At 36.3% G+C, this 18897-nt stretch overlaps 1 protein-coding gene across 1 annotated transcript in view; it reads left to right on the top strand.

Moving 5' to 3' along the window:
• The window catches only part of LOC117327797 (platelet binding protein GspB-like), a gene marked incomplete in the record, with an annotated part of 631084 nt that overhangs the window by 217398 nt on the left and 394789 nt on the right, over positions 1 to 18897 (top strand). The window contains 8 exon segments of the mRNA XM_033884978.1: positions 972 to 1262; positions 3096 to 3254; positions 5139 to 5432; positions 10089 to 10349; positions 12449 to 12634; positions 14232 to 14333; positions 15858 to 16030; positions 16472 to 16670. Coding sequence (XP_033740869.1) covers positions 972 to 1262; positions 3096 to 3254; positions 5139 to 5432; positions 10089 to 10349; positions 12449 to 12634; positions 14232 to 14333; positions 15858 to 16030; positions 16472 to 16670 — 1665 coding nt within the window.

Here is an 18897-nt window from a genome sequence, read left to right as displayed (position 1 = left end):
GTGGATGGTATGACTGTTTGTTCTGGTAGTTAGAACAACAATGGCATTTGGTTTTAATTTCTAAGGAGAAATTATCATTAGCCATGTGACCGAACATGGTCTTCTGATTGGATCTCTTGATATTCTTACCTTATTAGTAAGGGGCTATTTAATTAGAATATGTAAATTGGGTGCCCAGAATGAAAACTCTCTTCATGGATAACTGTCAGGTCATTGACATCATAGCTGCATGGTGCCAGACTGGTCAAGACAGAGTAATAAGGGTAATTAGGATTCTCCCAAGATAATATCTGTATGCAAGTCTTATCAGTGTTCATTACATTCAGACTATGGAAGTTGCTTTGATAAGGTTTGTTCAACTGAGAGACAGAGAATGTAAAAAACCTGTAGGTTCTGTGAGTATAGATTTGCACATGTGTAGTTAACAAGCTGTCATGAGATGTCCTTTGATGATTTTTATTTAGCCTTGGCATGACCTGTACTGGTCAGCAAGAAGGAGCATAAATCTCCAAAAGCTTCAAGTAAAGCACTGCACTTGTGTTAAACTCTGTTGGGATGACAGGCAGGCCACATATCTGCTGTGTTCAAAAGCAGCCTAATATTTCATATTAGACTATAATAATGCCTCGGCCAGGGAATATAACCCAAAACCTTCCTGACTGAGGCAAATGCTTAAAGCCAAAATAAGGCATTGTCAAGGGAGACGTTAGGAAGAAAGTAAATGTTTATTTTGATGGTTTTATTTTATATAAAAACCAAAATTAAATATCCGCGAGATATAATCAACCTCAGGAGACATTCAAGGCTATAATGGATCTGTTTTCTCCTCCGTCATCTTTAGAAAATTCATCAAGGTAGAAAAACACTGTAAAGCTATGATAGCATAGTTTACCAGAAAATGACCCTTTATTATTTAAATGATAAATGTTACCTTACCAGCAAGTAAGTATTATTGACTGTTTTGTTTTCAGTGAGTGGGTTGGTAGTGACAAGTTTGTCAGTAGGTGTAGAAGGAACCAGTACTGTGACTATACAATGGGTGGCTCCATCACCTGGGAGTGACCAGGTCAATAGGTACGAGGTACACTGGAATCCAGAGTTATCTAATGGAACATCAAACTACAATGCTGCCAAGACAACATCAGTCAGACTGACAGGATTTACATCAGGACAAATGTATGACTTCTATGTAAAATCTATTGAGGATGGAAGTCGTGACAGTCAACAGGAAGTACAGACAAGTTCGAAAACTATTACTATCAGTAAGTAAATCACTTCCTTTGATTACTCACACTTACATAAAGTCACATTGTATAGAGTAAAGTATACTTTGTACATGTTATACAGAAATTGTCTTATTTCTATACCAAAAGGGCAAGTGAACTAATACCTGCATTGAGGTGTCTAGCCATTGGCTGACCATTTGGCCAGGCGTCAGCTTTTCCTTTTTAACAACCTCTTCTCAATAACATGGATGCACAGGGTCCTGATACTTGGCTACTCACATGCTAAGGATTAAGTGCTACCAAGTTTGTTTAAATAAATTTTCAAGGTCAATTTGAGGTTGAAAGTGTAAGAATTCTTTTTAAAAACTTTCTATCAATAACCTACATGTAGGGGTTCAGTAAATACTATTGGGCCAGTTGCCAAATTTCTCGGGTTCAAATATCTTTAAATAGCTTATCATAAACCAAATGTTTTAACAACATCTTCTCAATAACAGTTTCCTGATTAATTGTATTTACCTTGTAGTATCTTTTGATAATAGATAAGCCAGTGATCTATATAGTCATTGTGATTTGGAAAGAAGTATGTTGTGATAAAAGGCTAAAATATTTTGCAATTAAATGGACTTGACCTTCTCTTTTGCTTTAAAGAAGAGATAATCGGCTTGCAGCCTCTACTTCCGAAAAATGGCCTTAATCAACTTTTTAAGTTTCATTAGTTAGCTGAAGCAGATGAGAGATACAGGCTGAATATACTTTAGTATACTCTTTTGCTTGATGTATGATGTCATATAGAATTGTAATTCTTAATTCTTAAATTTCATATGTTGGTTCCCCTTGGTCTTTAGATATGCATGATCAATTTTGGAATAATCTTAAAACAAAATGTCTATCAAAACAAAATGGCCAATAGACAAAATAGAAAATTCAAGAAAATTAATTTAAAGTGTTTAATGCTTTTCAACTAAATCAAAGTCAATTTTAATTGTCTTCTTATTGAAACCAATTGGCATGTATAAAAGTGTTTTGCCATATGATAATTGAAATGTCCAGGTGAGTGATGCAGGCCCTCTGGGCCTCTTGTTTATTTGACTGAATGAGTGATATATGATAGAATGATAAAATCTTATTAGGAATTCTACCATGTTTGCTATGCAATGCCAGTTTTGATTGGTTTAAAACCATGTATTATTTTCCAATAATACACGTTCGTGCCAATAATACACACTCGTGCCAATAATACACGGTCGTGAGTCACATCTGTTACAATTTCATATATTTGATATTCACCCTTTTTCGTATAAGGTTACTATAGCCAAGTGGGCTAATGGGTTAGTCGTTCAATGATTTTTTTATCACGACGCGAGTTTGAATCCTGCTTAGCCCCCCCCCCCCCCCCCCCCCCCCTTTTTCTTTCTTTTTTTCAAAATCAATGGCATATGATAGATGCTCTTGATCGTAGTAGTGTCGTACCTGTAAAGAAATGTATATTTCATCAACAAATAATGCAATACTCAAGAAATAAATTACAAGGTTTTCCTTGGTTTCTTTGCTGTTTTTCTATTAGAAAGAGGTCGATCTTAGAACTAAACAGTTCATGGTAGAATAGAAATAATCAACTTTGACTCATGTATTGTTGCAGGATATACAACTCGGACTCGGATATTTTGCAATTTTAATCAATAACTCAAGCCTGCGGCCTTCTTTATCAATTTAATTGCAAAATATCCTCGTTCTCGTTGTATATCCTGCAACAATACAAGAGTCATCGTTGATTATTTCTTAAGTATACATTTAGTATCAAAATGTCAAAGTCAAAAATGAAGTAAAGACCAGCAATTCTTGAAAAGAATTCTACTTTTTTTCCAGATGCTGGTCTCAATGTTGTATGTGATGGTGGCATAACATGTGCCGACTCCAATTCGGAATGTATTCAAGCTGCTACTGGAGGTACCAACATCTGCAGATGTAAATCAACATACTTTGACAGTAATGGGTATTCCACTAACGGTGGAATGTGTGTTTTAAGTAAGTACATGAATGGTGCTGATCATATAACTATAATTGGGGCCCTGTATCTGACAAATTCCCTATAGTAATCCATTCTCTCTGTCAACAATTTCTGTTGCGATGTGTATTTGTTAAGCTTTGTTATCCCCCGTCCAAAGAAGTTTGCAGGGGATACAGAGGAGCCCACTTATTTGCATATCGGTTATTTGAATATCCCGCTTATTTGCATAAAATTCTCAGGTCCCGATTTTTTTCTTCTTTATCTTTAAATTTTAATCCCGTGTATTTGCATATGCATATGAAAATTCCAAAAAATTGAAAAATTTTAATTGATTTTAGGGTATTTTTGTGATTTTACCGTAATAAAAGTTTTATGAAATGTGTTTTAACTTACATATTGATTCGACACGATGTACAACGTTATCTTATCATTGGTTCACACTTCGTCATTACAGGTTACGTTCGATGCATCGATATCGACATTTAGTTATTATCCAGACCATATCAGTAGCAATGTGCAGCAGAATTACTGAATAAAATATTTATATGTCTCATCTTTTGATGAGATTTGTTTATTTATTATAGCATCGATCCAAACCTGTGTTCTGTGTACTTGAACACTCGCTGAGGCAGGTTGCGATCTCCATGATTGTTTACTAGGCGCGTTGCATTGTGGGGGCATATGTGTAATGAACGACAACTCTTTATATGTGTGCGCCATTTTCCAAAACAAACCCAAACGACAATACACATGTCACGGTCATTTTAGACAGTCTATTGCTTCAGCAGTTCATCATTTATGATCAAACAACTAATATACTCATAGTTGGAACACAACGCATCTCGAGACGATAATGAATGTTAATTGAAACGATGACATTGTACATCGTAGTGCCAACCCATGCATGCGTGTATGACCAATATCGGACCCAGAGACTCGGAGTGACAAGTATTAAACGATGAAGTGTATGCAAATATTTGTACATTTACAAAGAATAACAACCCATGTATTTCGTATTTACTCTTATATTTTAATTTTTTTTTTAAATATGTTTTTAATGCAAATAACGTAAACAATCATATAGCGCCCATTTTGAGTACCTACGTGACGATCTACATGTGTATAAGAGGGGCCAAAACCCAACTCCACCTATACGAATACTCCGGTTATTTGCATATTTTGTCATGGAAAAAGGGCTATGCAAATAAGCGGGTTGCTCTGTATATAAATGGGTTCCATTTATCCATCCGTCCTGATTCGCTTTCCGCACAATGAAGGAATGATCAGATGAAACTTGCTTGGTAGACCTAAATCCCTCGTTCAGGTTTATAATCGGCATATGCTGTGCATATTTAATGAGGTTGCTGTGACCTGAATGGCTGATTTGCTTTCTGCACAATATCTTTTGACACAATAATATTTTTTTTACGAAACTTGCTATGTCATATGTTTTCATGCATGTTGCCCAATTTAATTTAATTTTCCCTGGTAATACAATATTTGTGTGGGCGAGGATTTTGATGACTATGTCTTTATTTTACCTTCTGTTACAATGTGTTAAGCCTGTGCATCAAGTTGATTATCACATGAAGCCCTTTTAAAATGTATTTAGTTCATATTCATGATATTGAAATAGCATCATTTTTTATAAGGTTTTAGTGGCCATTGGTCAAGGTTGGAAGGTCAAGAGTCATACATTGATCCCTACCACAAAACATAGACAATTACTTTTGGTGACAAAGCTCAACTCATTCCATTAAACTCTCAAACTCTTGATCTGAACCTTTTGAGTTAGCAGGATTTTACAGAGTATAAAGCAAGATTGATGATGTCTTTGACAATGAAGATTCTAAAGGTTTTAAAATTTGAGTACATTAAATGTTATACCTTGATCAATGCAGTGTCCAAACTAGCGGTGACTAACGTTATATTGGTAAAAGAAGGAACAGACATGGTCAGCATCAGCTGGACACCTCCTTCGGAATACACCAATCGGGTCAGCAGGTACGAGGTACACTGGACATCTACTGAGACCATTAGTGGTAACACATCCTACAATGCCCAACTGACCACAGCTGTACAGTTGGCGGGGTTTACACCAGGTCAGACCTATACCTTCTCTGTCAACTCTGTGGAGTCTGGAAGTCGTGATCAGGAACAAATTGTTTCTACTTCAACTCCTCCTACAACAATGAGTAAGTCTTGTAAGCTTTTGTGTAAACTAATCAAATAAAATCAAATGGCAATTGTGTTCTTTGAGTTTGTAACCAATCAGAACCAATGTTACAGTATCCATTTACCCAATTAGACTTACATACTCAATAAATATAAAGGATATCAGATTAAACCATCAAATATCTGAATTTATCTAGACTAGCTTTCACAGAAGGGTGTACGTTGCGTTTAAAGGGTCATTCCTTCGTTCAAACAGCATACCTAAGTTGCACAGTAATTGTCATTGATACACAAAACATGCTCATAATGTGCTTAACTTTGATGGAAAAAATGTCATATTTGTATGAAAAAAGCTACCTTTCACATTAAATCTAGTGATGTGTGTCTGTACTTGAATATTCCACCAATCATCGTCCAACTTCATTTAGATACCATAGACATGGTACAACCATAAATAAAGTAGAGCATGACGAGTGAGTTATTCAATAGTTATATGCAAAGCTGTTAGTTGGATTTAGAATTATACTAAAAGTGATGGATTTTTAGGTCACCTGAGACAAAGTCTCAAGTGACCTATTCTAATCCCCTCCGTCGTCGTGCGTCCGTAAACAATTTACATTTTCGACTTCTTCTCCAAAACCCCTAAACCAAATTCAATGAAATTTGGCAGGAAGCTTTTATGGCTAAAGGTCAACCAAAATTGTGAATTATATAGTCCCCACCCCCAAGGGGCCTGAGGGGCGGGGCTAAAAAGGGTCAAATTGACTAAAAACTTCAAAAATCTTCTTCTCTACTCTCAGATATGGTGGAATCAAACACTCTTCATAGATGGAAAGGTCTTAAGGTGCTTTACCAATATTGTGAATTTCATGACCCAGGGGTCTCACGTTTGCCCCTGGGGAGGGGGTAAACTTTACTATAGTTTATATAGGGAAATCACATTTTTGACTATGATTTGTTGGATTTCTATTGGAATTCATTCTAACTTGGTTAACATTATCAGTATGGGATAACAGATTGATGGTATGCACATGTTAGCCCTGACTGACCCCCAGGGGCTAATGGGCGGGGGTAAAAAGGGTCAAATTAACGAAAACTTCAAAAAATCTTCTTCTCTACTCTCAGATATGGTGGAATCAAACACTCTTCATAGATTGAAGGGTCTTAAGGTGCTTTTCCAAAATTGTGAATTTCCTGACCCTGGGGTCTCACGTTTGCCCCTGGGGAGGGGGTAAACTTTACTTTAGTTTATATAGGGAAATCATATTTTTGACTATTATTTGTTGGATTTCTATTGGAATTCATGCTAATTTGGTTAATATTATCAGCTTGTGATGGCAGTTTGATGGTATACACATGTTGGCACTGACTGACCCCCAGGGGCTGATGGGCAGGGCTAAAAATGGTCAAATTGACTAAAACTTCAAAAATCTACAGTAACTCTACTCTCAGATATAGTGGAATCAAACACTCTTCATAGATGGAAGGGTCTTAATGTGCTTTACCAAAATTGTGAATTTCCTGACCCTGGGGTCTCACATTTGCCCCTGGGGAGGGGGTAAACTTTACTATAGTTTATATAGGGAAATTTCATTTTTGACTATTATTTGTTTGATTTCTATCGGAATTCATTCTAATTTGGTTAACATTATCAGCTTTGGATGGCAGTTTGATGGTATGCACATGTTGGCCCTGACTGACCCCCAGGGGCTGATGGGCAGGGCTAAAAATGGTCAAATTGACTGAAATTTCAAAGATCTTCTTCTCAAGACCAAATTAAGACAGAATCAAATACTCTTCATAGTTGGAAGGGTCTTATGGTGCTTTACTAATGTTATGAACTTCCTGACCCTGGGGTCACAAGTTTGCCCCTGGCGAGGGGTAGATTTTACTATAGTTATACTCCCGCAACGAAGTTAGGGGGGTATACTGGAATCAGGTCGTCCGTCCCTCCGTCCGTCCGTCTGTCTGTAGACACATTTTGTCCGGACAACTCCTCCTTAACCGATGAGCCGATTCCAATGAAACTTCACACAAATATTAATGATCATATGTATATGTGCATGCCACTTTCTTTTCCTCAAAATTATGGTTGCTATGGCAACTGGTCACTATAAACAGGTTTTCCTGAAAGAACCATAACTTCAAGTTTGTCCGGACAACTCCTCCTAAACCAAAGGGCTGATTTCAATGAAACTTCACACAAATATAAAGGACCATGTCTAAATGTGCATGCCACTTTTTTTTTTCTTCAAAATTATGGTTGCTATGGCAACTGGTCACTATAAACAGGTTTTCCGATAAGAACCCTAACTTTAAGTTTGTCCGGACAACTCCTCCTAAACTGATGGGCCAATTTCAATGAAACTTCACACAAATATAGAGGACCATGTGTAGATGTGCATGCCACTTTATTTTTCACAAAATTATGGTTGCTATGGCAACTGGTAACTATAAACAGGTTTTCCAATAAGAACCATAACTTTAAGTTTGTCCGGACAACTCATCCTAAACTAAATGGCCAATTTCAATGAAACTTCACACAAATATAGAGGACCATGTGTAGATGTGCATGCCACTTTATTGTAATCTTTTCTCAAAATTATGGTTGTTATGGCAACTGGTCACTATATTACTGGGTTATCTTAGTTAGCCTCTAATTAACAGTTCCAATTCACCATTGACTCTTGCAGATTGCGGGGGTATTAGTCAGCCATCCTGGCGACAGTTCTAGTTCGTAGATCCTAACAGTCTAATTTATTAGTTAAAGTTTGTTATCACTATTTCTCAGAAAGCTCGCATCATCTTGATAGATCTTTTTCAGTTTTTCTTTTCATTTTTGTAGATTCTTAATAAATAATTATTTTCAAATGATAAGAGAAGTACATGTAGTATAAGAGACAACCCAGTCTTATATGGACCTAATATCAGATCAAGCAAAGGTAGTTGTCAAGATCCTTCTGAAACATCTTGTTGAAACTAAATACACACACTCAGTGGAGAATGGGGCCCACTATTTGTCCCGGAAAGAAGCAAATAAAAAAAAACCTTAGGCTAAAAAACCTGAATATGCACATTGTCTTTATTATAGTTTTAATTCATTCATTTATGATTTATTTATGCCAAATTAAAACCCTATAAATATTGTGAAATTGTATAGGGTGCCCAGTTTCCGATACAAATCACACATTTGCAGACAACTTTAAAATTTGCAGGGAAGTGAATGTTAATTATATTCATCTTGAAAGCATCTGCAAGTAGGACATAGAATTGTGTATAAATAGAAGTCTTAAACATGTATTTTAGCTTTTCAGATCTAATTTTGATCATTGTGTCGATAATGTAAACCACTACAGAAAATCAGATAGAACAAATAAAGAAGGATTTTATATATTAAGTCATTTAACTAATACAAACATCTTATTAAACTCAATGGCATGAACATATAAAAGACACCTCAAAGATCACTGTGTATGTCTAACTAAACAGAGTTTCATACCTACGCAATGCATGTGATAAACATAAACATCCTAAACTAAAGGTATTTGGCATCTATATGGGGTAAACTCGATCATTCACCAATCTTACCATTCTTCCTCTCATTGTAGGCAGTGTGTTTATAGCTGTGTAGAAAAAGTCTCATCAACAGATTACCACAATATTGTGAAGATAAGAGTATTGTCTAATAACATGTTTATCCTGCAACTAATTTCTAGATGATTTTACATCTGTATGTTGCAAACCTAATCCAGAGAAAGAATAGCATTGTAATATTACAATATACTTTACAGAAAATTTTATGCCTCACTACCTGACTCAGTCTGTGTAGCACATTGGGCTAGAAACCAGGTATTTGCAGAGTATATAGCTACATGTGACATGAATTCTCTTATAAACAATACATTTTTGGGGAGACTTAATAAGGTTGCCATAATTATCCCTTAATATTGGAATAAAACTAAGGCCAAAACTCAGATAAATAATAAAGAATATAGATGACGGCAGAAAAACAATAATAGTCTACATTACTTAAGCACTTGGCTTGTCATGAGAATACTGATCTGGTGATCGAAATCAGATCACATAGAAACGGTATGATCACAGCATCATGTAGGATATTGCTGACAAGATCATATCTATTATGTATCCTTTTTTTTATCAGCAATTGTTAAGTAAATTTTAGTTGGGGAGAAAAACATGCACATTTACATAGCATCCATGTTTTACAATAAAATTAAGCTCATTAATGTGTGAACCATTTTGATTTTATGACGATGATGATATAGTACATGAACATCTTTTTTTTTTTTTTTTTTTATGTAGAGTATTTAATTTCAGATAAAACAGATGTCAAAATCATGTGATGTAATCATCCCTAACTGCATATATGGGATACTGTGTTGCATATATATAATAGCACATATGAATACCAAATTAATTTGGTCGCTAGAACATCAGAATACAATATCAGGTGAATATCCCAGGTGTGTAGTTTGATCCCTACCCTGGCTGTTTGTGTTCCTCAGGAAGCTGAAATCACCGACGATCCTGTGCTGTCCTAGTAGTGCCATATAGCAAGATACTTAATCTATTATGAGTCCTAAATTATACTATGTAACCTATTGTTTGATATCCTATTGTTTGACTTGGTAATTGTACAACTTTTCTTCTTGTAGAACCGACAACACCATCAGGGTTTACAGAGACAGATATTGATGGTCCTGTGATAAAATTATCCTGGACCCCCCCTAGTGGTATCAGAACTAGATATGATGTCATAACAACACCAACACTAAACCCCACCACTACAAATACAGATTTTATCACCTACAGTAATGGGGTATTCGACGGACAGAGGTACGACATCACTATTACCACAGTAAGTGGTAGTGAGAGAAGTGATCCTCTGGAGGCTACATTCAGGACAGTGTCAAAAAGTAAGTACATGGTCCAATAGCAAGGATCAAGAAGGAAACATTGGTGCCAATTCATTTGAAAGATAAACATATATTGAAATTTGTAGCATAGATCAGGGTTTACAGTAGAATTAAATTTTCATTGAAGATAATTCTAAACTACAAGAAATGTACCCCTGCCAGTGTTAAGAGTAATGAATCGTTGTCCTAAGGCTTTAAGCTTGAAAGTTATAATAATAGTGAAAAGTAGGCATATTAGGAAACCAAATCTGGCATATATAGGAGACTTCAGGGGCCTGTGATCAGTGTCTATCATGAAAGAATTACATACACAGCTTTTCAGAACTAATTGCTTGACTTCTTCTGTCGGGATTCATGTACATTTATGCAAAGCAGCAATAATTAAAGCTAAGATTATCATTGTTATCATATATAGTCTCTCGATACCTGTGATATTACTCTACATATCAAGTGTGTAGAATCTTGGACAGACTTCACGGTAATTATACAATATTGTCAGGCAATTTATACACAACACAACAAACAGTGTGAAAGTTCAAAAATTTATTTAATGGAACCAAAACTTGTTCAGACTCATATTTATGATCTAAAATGTTTGGCTTTCTTAGGAGCTGCTCATTCTTACAACTAAATTACAATTAAATTTGACTCACTACTTAAATTAACTGAAAAGATACACCTAAATAATTAAAATACTAATGATACTAGTGGGGCAAGCAACCCCCGAGCTTGAGCGATCACAAGCTTAGATAGATATGACTGAAAGAAAGGAGAGATCCCTAGCTTGAGCGATCTCAAGCCACCGAGTAAGCAGCTGTACACAATAGCAGGCGAATCTGCTAAGACTGTATAAGATGGAGCGACCCCGAAGCTTGAGCGATCACAAGCTTATCATCTACAGAAGAAATAAATACATAAAACAATGATATAATGAATTGGGGGCAAGGAATTCCCCGAATTACAAATCCAAATCGAAAGAGGTTACATAATAATTATGAAAAAGTAACCGAATGAGAGCCCCCAGGCAATACGAAGCACAGAATAAAAGCGTAATCAAATTGAAAACTACAATGTACATAAACTATACTGTATCACCAAAAGATCAGAAAAGTATGTTGATTATACGATTGAGTGGAGGACAAACCAGGAAATTACCATTAAAATCCAATTAACCCATATTTCCATAACGGCATTCAATAAAGAGATAATAATGTTTAAGGGTACAAATTGATTTTAAGTGAAATTTGATTTCATGGCTCTGATTTAGTAGAATCTTACAGTTAAAATTAATGACATAGTTGAAAACTTAAATATATTGTATAATGGTTTCCACCATGTGGCTATAAAAAGCATTACAGTACCAGGCATCCTCTGATTGATGTACATAACAAATCCCAATATTACTTTCGTTATAACTAAAGGCCTCAGAGTCCTTATAATACTTCAAAGTTCTCTTCACAATAAGCTCTCATTCAGCAACAATTAACAACTTTGTCAGTTCCAACTGGAGGTCAACTATTTTAAAATCAGTTCATTTATGTTATGAAATGTTATCAGTTGCAAAGTGTAAGATAATGCCTTTAGCAGTTTAGCATAATATTGCAGCATCATCTTGACAATTATAAACTAATAGAATGACTCACCTCAATGAGGGTTAGATACCTGGTAAAAGGTTCTTAATCTCAGGGAAAGGTTCCTCAGTTGACAAACAGTTTTTCCAAGACATGTTCTTTCAATCTCACTATAGCTATCTCATCCTAAAAGCAATGAATGATTATTAATATTTGTGTTGATGTGACATTATTGAATAATTGATTTGCCATCAAAGCCTTAATTGACATATTAATAACTTTGCTATGACTGGAAATCACAGTGTTGAGTCCATGATCATATACACTGTATACACGTATATAGCTGTTAAGCATTATCAAATTCACAAGTCATTATCAAATTCACAAGTCATTATTCAAACATACTAATAAGCCTATAAAGGAGATATTTTAGCAGATTTTATAAGTATATATCACTTGTTTTAGAATGATTCAGTGTTGCTTGTGTACATTTAACAATAACAAATTTACATGCTTTCTATTTTGTAGCCCCAGATCCTCCTACTGAACTTTCTTGTACGACCACCACAGATAAGACCATAACTCTGGCCTGGACAGCCCCGTTACTGCCAAGGGGAGACATCCAACATTATGTAGTCAAACGCACTGACACTGGTGCTACGTTTACCACGACATCAAGTCTGACAGAGTATACTGTTGATGGTCTACAACCAGGTAAGATGGAATCAAAATCATTATTCTTTTAACAGTAACCATACTTTTGTATCTGGCTTAATTTTTGAAATCCTTGGGAGACCAAATGTTTTTAACATGTTTTCAGTATAACTGGATTAACAACAATGACCTAAATTGTCCATACTGGACTCTTATTCATAAGGGTACCAAATCAATGACTATTATTAGGTATATTTGATATGCAGGGGGGGGGGGGGGGGGGGGGGGGGGGGGGGGGGGTGGGGGGGGGGCTAAAGGGGTGGCTAAATTGATATAAACAACTTCTTTTTGAAAATAAGCAATGGATATTGCTCATATTTGATTGGTAGCATCCCTTTTGGGTATGGATTCAAAAGTGTACAAATGGCGGGGCTGACCTCTTGATCCTGAGGAGTGGGGCAAAAAGGAGTAAATTTTCTGTAAATTGACGACTTCTCTGTAACTAAGCTATAGATATCGCTCATATTCGTCGGTTAGCATCAGTAATGGGGTGAGGATTTAAAATTGTACAAATGGTGTGGCTGACTCCCCGGGGGCCTGAGGGGTGTGACCAAAAGAGGTCAATATTGATATCAAGGACTTCTCTCAACTAGAACTTAGCAATGTATGACATTTATATTTCATTGTTAAAATCCCTATAGGTGGCTGGGATTCAAATGTATGCAAAAAGGGTCCTCTAGAACTACTCCCTTTTGATATGGTGGAGTCAAACGCTCTTCATAGATCGATTGAAGGGTCTTAGGTGCTTTACCAAAATTGTGAATTTCATGACCCTGGGGTCTCACCTTTTCCTCTGGGGAGAGGGTAAACTTTACTATAGTTTATGTAGGGAAATTCCATTTTTACTATCATTTGTTTGATTTCTATTGGAATTCATTCTTACTTGGTTAACATTATCAGCATGGGATGACAGCTCGATAGTATACACATGTTGCCCTGACTGACCCCATGGGCTGATTGGCAGGGCCAAATATTGTCAATTAATAAACTGAAAAACTTCAAAACTCGATCAGGTGACTATTAAGGCCCAAAGACCTCTTGTTGTATTTTTGAAACCGTTTAGATCGCCACCCTATAACCATATAAACACAATTATGTTATAAGAATAGGCCCTGCCATGGGGTCTTTCCCCACCCCTAGAGATTTATAAGTAGTTTCTTTGTGGTATATTTGAAATTTTGTGATGCTGACCCCATAACCATATACCGTATTGCTTGGTAATAAAGAGATAAACACAATCCTTATTTTAAAATACACCCCGGGGTCTGTCCTTACATCAAGGGACTTAGTTCCTTTAAACACAGTCATATGTTGCAAAAATAAACCCTGGAGTCTTTTCACACCCCTAGGGAGTCTGGACTTTGTTTCTAGGTTTTATCTTTGAAGCAGTTGAGATCCCTTCCCCATAACCATGTATAGCATTTTTTAACATCAACAAATAAAGCTATGAACAAATTGAACGTAAACATATTTTGATGTTTGGTCAAATCCAATATGGTTAGCGATGCAGGCCCTCTGGGTCTCTTGTTTTACCTTTCAGTGGATCTTTGATCTTTGTGCCTGTTCTTTACATGAAATGTATGCATTTTCTTTTCAGAAATTTATTACACATTCATTGTGGCTACAGTCAATGATGCAGTGACAGAAACTAATCAAAGTATATACAGTTCATCGAAAGGATGTACAACCAAAGCTGCCAGTGAGTAGAATATAAAAAATAGGAGAAAAAAATTGTACAGATCTTTTGGCAGATACAGATTTGGGACTTGACTTCTTTTGGACAATTTTCACCAAATCCAGGGATAGTTTTCCAAGTCTTTACAGGGGTCTTATAATCAATATGATAGATGCTGAATTTGACCTATATTTCCAAATCCCATGAACTTACCATAAATAATTGGGTATAGTGTGCACTCGCGTATAGTGCGCAGGTACGTTTTTGAGGTTCATTTTCAAAAAAAAACATTTTTTCAAAATGAACATTATTTTTTTCAATATTCAACTGCGCGGTAGATGAATTCTAAAGCATAAGATGATAGGAATTTGTAACTTATGAAAGCTTATTTATCATTTAATTGGAATCACTGGTCAGATTTGACACATTGGACTGACAGGTTGTTTACATTATACCGCGACAGACCTAGTCAGCTTGCAAATTGGAGCGGTCCCATCTACGCTGTTGTACAAACAAAATAATTAATCCTAACCTCAATTACCTTGTGATTTCCATGCAAGTATGATCTCTTGTGGTATCTGTCCACGAACATACAAAGCTAATTAAGCTCAATTATAGCAAGATTGACTAGTAAGCTGAGTATAGCTACGTAATGTAACACAGGCCGCCATTTTGTATACAGTACGGAAATAAGTCTGCTGTCGTCGTGCTGGTCACAACTTTTATATCTATGAAATAAACATGTGTAATGAATAAATCTACAGTGCAGACGATAAATAAGAGTACCCCGGTAGTTTTACAGTCATATCGTATTTTATATGGCCAGTTGGTCAGTGACTGCCGCACGAGATCAAAGCATTAGTGTTACACTTGCCTAATTGCGCATGCGTGCTGTTACAGCTTCTGTAAATAAACAAGTTGAACGTTATCAGTTTCTGGCAGGACTCTGGATTTATAAGGTGATTAATTTAGAAGTATAAAATAACTAAGTATTGCTATATCATTTCAAGTTTTGTTTGATGTTAATTGAGATATTATACATCATTTTGACCTGAATACGGGAACATGCTTAAGTGAGATCGTATGTGTACGGAACGTGTGGCTCACGATCGACTTAAATAAATCCACGTTATTGCTGATAAATACACAATTTCAAGGAATTAAACATCAAAATAACTATTCATTTCTTTGATTATTTGTTAACTATTACTTTCCAAATGCTTTATATATGCTATATACATGTATATAAAAGTATTAAATCATAATCCTGCTGTCGAAGGAAACCATCACACATCTCAAATCACATTCATTCTGACCGGCAAAGGCTTGTACTTGCGTATAGTGCGCAGTGGTCTTTTTCACTTGTCAATTTTTGAAAAAAAGTGCGCACTATACACGAATATTTACGGTAGTTAAAATCTTTAATGGGCGTGTTATGCATCTGTTTTCAGTGCACTTGTTGAGCATTTATATGTACATGTACAAGCTCCCACAGCTTCTGTTATTTATGTTACATAATATATATTTTCTCTCTTCCCCTTTTTACAGTGTCACTCCCACCTGATACCATAGTTGTATCACAGGTACAGAGTCGACAGTTTACCCTGAACTGGACCAAACCTACGATTACCAACGGTAACCTGATGATGTACAGACTCACAGTGCTAGAGGGGAGTACATGTGTCCGTGAGGTCATCTTTACCTGTACAACATGCCCTGGGGTAATGAAGTTAAAACGATTGTGAATCCTTCATAAAGACAATATCTGGACAAGAAATATTGTATAATAACAAAGTCTCTTTGTCTGCAGGGTCATATATCAACTATAGAATTAATGGCTCTCAATCTCATCTGTCCATAGATACAGAATACAAGAACAAATTGTACCAAAATTTATCATAAAAGTTGAGACAGTAGACGGAATCAAATATTTTCTGATTTACGAATTCCTTGAGTTAAAATATTTTCATGGCATCCTTATTAAAGATTTAATCGTCTGTTCTAGTGTTTTTTTGTTTTTTGTTTTTTTCCCCTCTTTCTTTATGTCACCTATAGCGTAAATATTGAAATAATTAGGTTGGCATGTGTCACCTGACAAGTTGCTATCAATACTTTAGTAAATTATGTCAAATGAAATAGAATATTCCTCTGTTATTTTTCAGTTTACATCATTCTCCCATACCAGTACATGTCAAGAGGCAGACAAACAATTAGTAGTAATTATTCCTGCTGACCTAGAAAGCTACACCTACACCGTGGACAACCTTAACCCATACATCAACTACTCTGTTAGTGTGTTGGCTGTTAGTGCAGCAGGGGACGGTCACCCCAACACAACGTATGTCCTAACAGACCAGGAGGGTGAGTGTAGTGTTACCATATTATGATTGTACAATGTGATAGATTACTGCTATATAAAACAATACATTACTTTTCAAAGTGTGACTTATCTGGCACACCATGCTCTTAGAACTTTATCTTGACAATGTACATTACTTTATTAGGGGCTGTTAAGATTTTTTTGGTGTAAATCTGATTTTCAGTGACTTTGAATAATTAGTTTTTGTTTGTAATTGAGATATGTTCTTCTTTCTTGCTGTTTTTTTATTATTTAAATTTAGTTACATGTATATCCCTTTAATTTTTGTTTTCTAATTTTGGGACATATTTAAAGTGACTTTCTATAAGGACAGGATATTGATATTGACGTCTTCTCTCCACTTCGTTTCCGAAATAACAACACAAGCACGCAAAGATCCATTTGCCGTACTAGCTCGTTTGTAATTAGTTTAGTAGGCGTAAATGATTGTTTTATACCCACCCAGGCGGAGGTAATACAAACGCCCCTATCTCACACACCTCCGTACCTACGCGATCGAGCGTCCCAGACGCTCCATACATGCCCCCTCATCGAATTATCGCGCGCCCAGGAAAACCCAACTTGGCAGGAATCAATTATCTCCAACTACGATACATTCTCTGAGCCGACAAAGGCCCGGTGTCAGGAAATACGAAAAAGTCACTCAGCCGCAGCTTACGATAAGACGTGGACACAGAATACTTACTATAAACGTACAATGTACTAAACAAGATAACACCGAATACCCAAAATGCCTAACAACAACACCATGTAAATGTAGCAAGGCTTCAGAAACGACCGAAATGCAGGAAACTGTATTGAAATAACCTTTAAAAATTGTTAATATAAGCATCACGTATACGTGTCCTAACCGAGGCCTATAGAAACGCACGTGCACTACGTGCCAGAGAAGACAAACTATCCGAAATAACACCACCAACACGCAAATATTCATTTGCTGTACTACAAAATTGTAGCTCGTCTGTAATTAGATAATTAAACAAACAGGGCAGGTAGATGTGTTTAACCTGAAACCCAGAGAAACTATTTAACCCTGCTTGACAACTATACATTACAAACCTAACTTCTGAGTAACCAGTAACTAGTTCCATGGAATCAGGAGCATAACCACCATAGCATCCGAATTGCATCTCCAACGGCCATGCCACATAAAACATCTGTCGTTCACCCCATTGTTGGTTTCCACGGTGGCCCCACACGCTCTGAGCGAATGCAAACCAAACTTTCCTTCGCTACAAACCGATTTTAACCTTTTTATGACAGCCCGCCTAGTCCCTGTGTAACTGAGTAGCTTATCCTTGTTAACGAATCTGAAACCAAATTAATCTGCGCTAACTAGATATATCTCAACAACATGATATATAGACACGCATCTGTTGACCCTTTGCTAATAACCACCTGACTACCAAAGCGATACTGAGCCGTTTTACTTTACCTAACGTTTAGCGTTAAACACCTGTCAAAAAATTAAACATCCGAACAACGAAAACTACCGAGCTCGTTGAACCGTAAAAAAACCGTAAAACATATCAACATATTCGAACTTTCGGCCAAAATAATCAACTTGTTCCTGTAATCTAATAAAGGCATATATACCTCCTGAATCTTCAAACGGGCGGAGTCCATGTCTCTCCTACGGCATAGGAAGCGTCCGTAAATTTCATCCGGACTTTCGCTTTGAACTTATACTGTTCTTCACAACTCCTTTTCTTAAATTTGTATGTGTCTGTACTTTGAATAGTCTCCTGGATTTTGCTGAGAGATGCTTCAGAATTCTTGCACTCTTTAAGCTCAAAATAATTCTGCTTCTGAGTAATTAGACTGTCCAAATGCCCTAGAATGTCATTCTGCGACTTTCCGACCGCAGCCTGAATCTGATATATTCTGCCTAGTTTCCTGCATTACGAAAATATTGAAGAAAAAAAAAAAAAAAAACAATAGGTAAAGTTAGCATTAACTGCACTGGTAGACAGCAAGCTAGAGAATGACCCCCTACACCACGTATACGTGTCCTAACCGAGGCCTATAAAAACGCATGTGCACTACGTGCCAGAGAAAACTACCGGTATTCCCGCTATACTTCAGAACTGCGGTATTATTTAAATCAAGCTTATAACATGTTAAATAAGTTTAAAAGGAGTTTTGAGATCTGTAGATTATTTAGTTTTTCGAGTTGTTGTATTTCTCCAGTACCACAGAGTCCTACCA

This window comes from Pecten maximus, chromosome 5 (genome assembly GCF_902652985.1).
Source record: "Pecten maximus chromosome 5, xPecMax1.1, whole genome shotgun sequence".
NCBI lineage: Eukaryota > Metazoa > Mollusca > Bivalvia > Pectinida > Pectinidae > Pecten > Pecten maximus.
Note: the sequence above shows the minus strand (reverse complement) of the source record. Positions and strands in the feature narration are given on the sequence as shown.